General features: G+C 37.7%; 1 protein-coding gene across 1 annotated transcript; it reads left to right on the top strand.

Moving 5' to 3' along the window:
• The first annotated feature begins 1,959 nt into the window (after positions 1-1,959).
• klhl38b (kelch-like family member 38b) lies at positions 1,960-7,985 on the top strand. Its single transcript, XM_056476149.1, has 4 exons — positions 1,960-2,220; positions 3,305-4,658; positions 4,732-4,837; positions 6,178-7,985. Exons 1-4 carry the CDS (start codon positions 2,195-2,197, stop codon positions 6,465-6,467), a joined length of 1,776 nt encoding a protein of 591 aa, XP_056332124.1. The 5' UTR covers positions 1,960-2,194; the 3' UTR covers positions 6,468-7,985.
• Positions 7,986-8,317: the final 332 nt, after the last annotated feature.

Genomic DNA, 8,317 nt, shown 5'->3' with positions numbered 1-8,317 from the left:
GTTAATGGGTGGGTGAATGAATGGATAGATGGATTGACAGATGGAATGAGAGATGGACAGACAGATGTAATGTAATGTAATGTGTTTTTATATAGCACATTTATTGTGTGGCCATACACCAAAAGCCCTTCACAATCATGAGGGGGGATCCCTCCACCCCACCACCAGTGTGCAGCATCCACTTGGAGGAACAGTGATATGGAGGAACAGTGGAGGAGTGGAGGAACAGTGATAGAGCCAATTCGGTGCATGGGGATGACTGGGAGGCCATGATCGTAAGAGCCGATAGAGGGGCTTTGGCTAGGACACCGGGGTTACACCCCTACTCTTTTACGAGAAGTGCCATAGGATTTTTAATGACCACAGAGAGTCAGTACCACGGTTTAACGTCTCATTCGAAAGACAGCTGGATGGATAGATAGTTAGATTGATGTCTGCTATAGAACATCAAAGACACGGTCATTACTTTACTGTTAATATACTGCACTGACTGCCAACCACAAAGGGTGTTGCAGCACAAGTTCAAAGGAATTACTCAAGTCATTCGTTTTAAGTCCTACAATGGGTAGGGAGGAGCAGAAATTTGTTTACCGTGAATTTCTTAACCTGACATTCTAGTTTTCAGTCAGTTTGTTTCAGGAGTTTCAGGGTTTTGTAGCTTGCTAGCAATGCTATTCTCATTCTAACTGATTTGTGTCACATTCTTGCATTTGGCAGTTGACATGCAACTTGAAAAGCAACAAATAAAACTCATGACCTTGTTGTTAGCACATTATTTGAACAATAAATGTGTGATTCTAGAAAAAAGAGGTCCAGTTTAAGGGGTTGAATTTTAAAAAATATCTATCTGTTTACTATTTTTGTGCACTTTCCAACTATAAAGAAAAGAAAATCTCAGAACATCCCTGTATGTTTCACTCAAACACAAGAAGTTTTGTTTTGTGTTTTACCTATATCAATGCAAAATTTATTGAAAATATGATTCTTTTAAAAGCAATGTGAACTTCAATGCTGTTCGATGATACATCATATGAACAGCTGTTCATTTTGCACCATGAATTACTGTCATTGACTAGTGGTATTATAAAAAGTAATCAGATTGAGCAGTTCTAAATAACTGCTCTTTAATAACAAATAAAAAAAAATTCTATTTATTTTAAGACTTTTGTAGCTGGGTTTTATCATAAAATGTGATATACCAAAATACCAAACCCCACGTGTAAATAATAGTATTTCTGGAAAATTAATAATATGCAGTCCTACATTTTTCTGCTTGATTTGGCCTTAAAGTAAAGTAGCTTCTACTCTTCTAATGTAATCGTAAGGAAACATGAAAACGTATTCATTTGAAGTTTACAGCATGTGAAAAAGATGACAGCACACGTGCAAGTATTGCGTAATGCACCTCAGTGCAGTGAAATAACACACGATGGCGCTGTCGATCTAACGCCATTTTCTTGAAGGACCTCAGACGTTCACTCACAAAGAATGTCATCTTTAAAATCGGAAAAAAAGGTTAAAAGCACGACTTTAATTAACATTAATTTGTTTAGTTTTTGTACTTTTAAACTGTTGTACATCTTTATTGATTTTTATGCAACTTTGTGCCCTACAACTAGCAATTCTCTGTCCAAACAAACGGCTGTCAATTTATAGGCTGCCTGCTGATGTTTGGCTTCAAAGCGTTCAGCTGTTGTGTCTCCTCATTCTAAAGCCTTCATCATCCCGGTGTTTAGCAACGGCTGCAGTAGTAACACAACATGGGCTTATCTTAGAAATGGGGGTCTTTCCAAGTATCCAGTAACCTCTCAGAATAGCTTTCGGGCAGCAGTGTTGTTTACAGCCTTGGTAAACAAACACACGTGGTGGTGGTGGAGCAATGCAGACATGCTATGCAGACAGTGAAGAAACTTGTGTTATGGAAAAACAGAAGGGGTGAGGAGGTGTTAGCGGGACCAGCAGTTCTGACAGAGAGGAGAGGTTTCTATTTTTAGGGAGACTGGAATGTACACTGAGGCCTCTCGAAGGATTTCTCAACAACAAATAACATACCCGTGCTCGCCTCGGTCTCTATAAACATCCACCTGCCAAACTGAGAAAGTGAAGAACTTTCAGAAGTTTTGGAAAACAGAGGGACGAGTTTGAGCTTTGCTTGAGGTTTGACGGTCAATTGATATTTAGAGGACTATCTAGAATGTGCTTCAAATCAGCTGAGACGGGGTAAGGGAAGATATGGCTGACACATTAGTGTACCATGCAGATGCTTTGCCTGCACAGCAGCACCCGTAGATTGTGGAGAGATGCATGAATTTTCTGTGTGTATGTCTTCAGAACAATTGGTGGAAATCTGAGATAAATGTGATTGTGTGGTGAACTTGCAGAGTTGTTAAATAAGTGTTTTGCAACAAGTGGTCTGGCTATTAAATGTAGTGAAGAAGGATAATTTTCTTTATCCCTTCGTTCACATGCAGATGAATAAAAATATGCTCTTTTTGCATTTTGTGGTGCACGAACAATAGCAGAGCTGCTTCATTTCACAACTAATTAAACTAGCAAACTATTTTACACTTAAGCTCAAGCGTACCATTGTCATTTAGAAGGATAAGTATATTTATTGGTTTGTTTTAACATTTATATGAATACATCGTTTAATTTTTGGGATGTAATATTGGATTTTTGGAATCTGATACAATTCTTTAACTTATTTGGTTAATACCATACCAATATTTTATATGTTTGGATATAAACTATTAGTTAACAAAGTGTCATGTTTGTTATTATACATTCATCGACTATTGCTTTTGATCAGTGGCTATTGCTTTTTAATCAGACCTGTAGTCTCTTCCTTCTAAATGTATTCATAAACTAAATTATTTATTATTTGTGCATTTTAATTTCATTATATTCTTGCATACACAAAAATCTATGCAAATTTAAATATAATAAATGAAATATTAAACAATGCTAGCAATGCAAAGTTCATGAGCTAAAATTGATTAATATATGGTGCAGAATAACAAATATGATTGTGTTATTCCACCAAATATTGGTTTCTTAAACATTGGTATTGAGCTGTTTAAACTTAAATATAAATATCTAAAAATATGGAACAAAAAAGTTTTGTTATGTGATGCAAAATGAACGTCTAAATGGCATAATTTTAAATATGGAAGAAATCAATAGTTTTACACAAAAAATTAAGATTTTTGTACATACATGTTAATCTTTACTAGTAACGTCGCTTGTGATTAAGGTGACAAATGTCATAACTGCAGAAAATGTTATGATTGTTTTTTTTCCACAGCTTAGATGGTCCAGTATCAGAAGTTCTGCATTTTAAAGACAAAAACCTGATCTCCACCCTCTTACTGGAGCTGAACAACTTGAGAAAGGACCGAATTCTCACTGATGTTGTTCTGTGCTCTGAGAGCAAGGAGATCCCATGTCACCGCAATGTCCTGGTGTCCAGCAGCCCCTACTTCTATGCCATGTTCTGCAGCAACTTCCTGGAGACCCAGAAGTCCAGGATAAACCTTGAAGGAGTTCCTCATGAAATACTTGCAATGATCGTGGGGTATGTGTACACAGGGTCCATCAGCATCAGCATGGAGCTGGTTCTCCCTCTGATGCAGGCCGCCTCAATGCTTCAGTACGGAAGACTTTTTGAGGCCTGTTCGACCTTCCTGCAGACCCAGCTCAGTCCAGACAACTGCCTGAGCATGATCCGGCTTTCCGAAATCCTGCATTGCTCCAGCTTGCAGGAAAAAGCGAGAGAGCTGGCCATTAAGAGCTTCTCAGATGTGGTGGTCTCTGAGGACTTCTGCGAACTCTCACTGCCAGAACTGGTGAGCTACTTGGAGGACGATAAGCTGTGCGTTGAAGAGGAGCAAGTTTTTGAGACTCTTCTAGCTTGGATTCATCATGATCCATTCTCCAGACATGGCACCATTCACGATTTGTTCCGTCGCGTGAGATTGAGACACGTCCACCCTTATTATCTTTTCCAGTTTATTGCCAATGACCCTCTAGTTCAGTCGTCTTCTATATGCACAGAAATTATCGAATCCGTTCGTCGCCTTCTGTTTTCTGTCGGCACTCATTGTCCTGGTGATCTTGAGCCTCTGTGGATGACACCACGACGTCAGAACTGTAAAGAGGGGCTTGTAGTAGTTGGAGGACGTAAGAATGGTGAACAGACATCCCGTGAGGCGCTACTCTATGATGAACAATCTCACTGTTGGAAATGGCTTGCAAAGATTCCTCTTCGGCTCTACAGACCTGCTTATATCTGCATGCACAGCATCCTTTACGTACTAGGAGGCTTAACAATGAAATCAGGAGGACAATGTACACCCAGCAACACCGTCTACACGCTTTCTCTAAAAACAAATCAGTGGCGAATGGGAGAACCCATGCTGACGTCCCGATACGGCCATCAGAGCGCCACCTACCTGCATTTTATATTTGTTCTGGGTGGATTGGGGGCTGATGGACAGCTGTCTAATGAGGTGGAGCGATACGACACTATGTTTAACCAATGGGAGGCCATGGCACCAATGCCCACTGCAGTTCTGCATCCTGCTGTAGCCGCACACGACCAGAGAATCTACGTGTTTGGTGGGGAAGACGCTATGCAGAAACCAGTGCGAATGATCCAGGTTTGATCTTTTAAGCTTTTTGGTGTAACTGAATAGAATTTGAAATGATGTTAAAGTTGTGTGTTCTTGATAGGTGTACCACATTGGAAGGAATATGTGGTCCAGGATAGAAAACAGAACAGTGAAGAATGTTTGTGCACCTGCTGCAGTGATTGATGATAAAATCTACATTGTAGGCGGTAAGTAATTTGTTGTTGTTCTTGTTGTATTGTGACTATAGTTCCAGCACACTGGATTTTGATATTAAATTTTGCTATTCTTATTTTACTAAGGTTTGAAGTGAAGTTTATAATAAATTAAGGGCTATCAAAATGGGAGTAAATTAAAAATCCTTGGCCATGGCTGAAAACCTTGTGGGCAGTGTGCTGATTTATGGTGCCATTGCGCTATGGGCATCCAAAGATTCCATTCCACCTTTCACCATCCCATCCCCATCCCCAACTTTATTTCCGGTCTACAAAAACACCAAAAATAAATATATATATATTTTTAAATCATCAGGCGATGAGTACTTGTAACTTTATAGTCTCACATAACCTGAAACATATAGTCTGTAATATACATAAAAATAGTATATAAAATTTGCCAAATTGTTCAACATGATGCCAATAAACTGTCCAAACACATGCAAATTGCTATTATGAGATGCTTTCTTAACTGCCATTTTCTCACTGTTGTCATGTTCTTTTGTTTTGTTGATAGCTGTGTTTCACCAACCTATTTTTTATTTGCATTTTGCTCAAAAAACGTTTAATGGAAATTCTAAGATGTGCATAAGTTTTAAAAATGCACATAAAAATGTGTGCGCACAATTGAGTAGGATAAACAATCAACATCACACGATTTTACCATGTAATAACAAAAATGGGAGCAATGGGACAGCATCAATGGACAACCCAGTGGACTGACTACATTTTAAAACACAATGTTGTTTTCGTCCTTCTTAAATCTCATTGCCAATATCTGTCATCAAAGTAGTTCAGCATTATCACCTCCCAGAACTGTGTTGAGCTCTCCCAAAGAGCAGTCTTGTGCCTCCAAAAGCCACCGTGTGTTCATTGTATTTAGTTTTTTCAGGCACAAGTAATTTATTATATAAGAAAAAAGGCTCACAGTGGCTTCTCCTGCCACAGCAAATTATATACCGTTTTATATTTTGATATTTGGTGCCAGTTTATCAGGATGGGAGAATTTTGTTCTCTGTCACTTATTGGATGAAAACAGTGCTTTATTCACGGATGTTTTATGCTATATTTATTATATATTTGGATGGAAACTTAGATATTGAGAGGAAAGTGCACAACACATAAATACATTTTCATCTATTTTCTTCTTTCTGATCAAAGAATAGAATTGCAGTACGTCAGTGCACTAAAAAGTTCACTTAACACTGACCAGTGTTGCTAAAAACAATAGTTTTCAATAGTTTTCAATTCTACATGAAGCTCATTTAACAGGATAATAATGGTAATTCTGTTTGATGTCAACTTTAACGTTGTATTTTTCATTCATTTAACAGGATACACAAGAAGAATGGTAGCTTATGATGTAAAAAGCAACACATTTGACAAATGTGAAAATATGAAAGCCAGGAAGATGCATCACTCTGCAACTGTTGTGAACGGCAAGATCTACGTGACTGGAGGCCGTTTCTTTAACAACCACGAGCGTGTGGAAGACTCAGACAGCTTTGACTGCTTCGACCCAAAGACAGACTCATGGACGTCAATGGGGAAGTTGCCATTCAAGCTATTTGACCACGGCTCAGTACCACTGGTCTATCTCTCTGATAAGTTTCTGCCAACATGATTGTATTTGTGTCAAAGTGTTGGTTAGTGACTTAAAGAGCACCCATGATGAAAATCATCTCTTGTAAGCTGTTTGGACAAAACTGTTGTAGGTATAGTGTGTTCACAGTCATATTGGGGTGATATAAAGACTATAAGTCAAAATAGGATCCAAATTCCTCCCATTTTGAGGCCCACTGCAACGTGATGTAGGAGTGCGGTTTCCCCGCCCACCAAATTGATTGATTGACAGCCACGTATTAACATGTCTCCATAGCAACATGTAGAATCATATCAACAAGACAGAACGTGTGCAAAGCAACCGGGATTAAAAGATCTGTTCAGCTCTCTGTGATAATCAAATGTGATCAAAAATAAGTTTTACAAGTTTAAAACGTTTTTAAAACAGTGCATGTTTGTAATGAATTACAGAGATTTTACAGTCTTTATTTTATCAGCACAACCGCGAGATGACACTTCAATCCCGGTTTGTGGACGTTAAATCAGGGTTATTTTGTACATTAACAAAACAGATATCATACAGCAGTGGATATTAACGTTTATCCTGTCACATTTGCCGTGCAAAAACAGTGCAAAGATAAACGCCACGCTGTGTGTGTTTGTGTGTATGCGTGAACTTTATAACGATGTTGTGTGTGACTCATCGAAAGGCTTGAGTTAACTCCACAACAAATACATCAAATAATCATTGGGAAAGTTCCTACTGTAGTAATTCTCACAAACGTTACCTGAGATCTGCTTCACTGTGCTGTTTATCTGATGCCGCCAAGGCGGAGATTGAGGCACACTCTGAGAGGCATGTGGGAATGGTGGGCGGGGAGAACTAGCATTAAAGGCACAGGCTACAAAAACAGCTACATTGCGTTTAGAGCAGAAAATTCCAATATTAACAAAGGTATAATAAATAATCTGATGGGTGTTTTGAGATGAAACTTTACAGACACATTCTGGAGACACAAAAGACTCCTCTTAAATCTTGAAAAAGGGGTAAAGAAGGTGCCCTTTAATGCAAATGTAAAATATGTCTGTCTCCAACTGAAATTCTTGCTGCACTGTATTTGATAGATCACATTTAGAAAATATGCAATGACAACGCAAATGACAGACAAGCAAAATAAAGCTTTGGTGGTTTCCTTTTGTACGTGTTAAGTTCTAAGTAAAATAACTAATAATAGTTGTTAAAATGTCAGAGCTATAGTCCAATGCTGCATGATATTTCAAATTAAGCAAGTAAGACATCATTTTAGCTTAATTGTCAAGACTCTCTATAACTTGGTCTAGTGCACATTCGTTTACACTATAATACACATTACCTATGAACCTGAAGAGTTTGTTTTGAAATGTTTTGAACTTGAAATTGAATAGTTTATTCACATTCCTCTATTTTGTAAATTGGTTATGAATGTATTTATGTGATTGTTTGTTTGTTTGTTTGTTTGTTTTTAAATATATAACAGTTACGTTCTGTTAGAAATTAATTGAGTGGAACATTAATAAATAAAGACGGTTTATTATTAAATTCTGCATATATATGCTTTATTTGAGTTGGCTTATCTGGTTGTATAGAATTTAAAGGAACATTTCAGCCGAAACATTTTTAAACATCAGTTAGTCAGCCTTTTCTATGGGGGTGGGAAGGAGAAATTGGACCCATCCCACCTTCATTGTGTGAACAATAAAACACTGTCTTAAATAAAAGCATTTCTTTCTTCCACAGAAGAAAGTCATACAAAAAAAACTGTGTAACAACGTGGGAGTGATTAAATGACAAATCTAATTTCTGATGAGTTACACCTTTTATGTCAAATGTTTTTATCATCTACGTAGATTTATACATTTTTGTATAACAAC

Source organism: Danio aesculapii, chromosome 16 (assembly GCF_903798145.1).
Source record: "Danio aesculapii chromosome 16, fDanAes4.1, whole genome shotgun sequence".
NCBI lineage: Eukaryota > Metazoa > Chordata > Actinopteri > Cypriniformes > Danionidae > Danio > Danio aesculapii.
The sequence above is the reverse complement of the archived record's forward strand: the minus strand, read 5'-3'. Positions and strand labels throughout refer to the sequence as shown.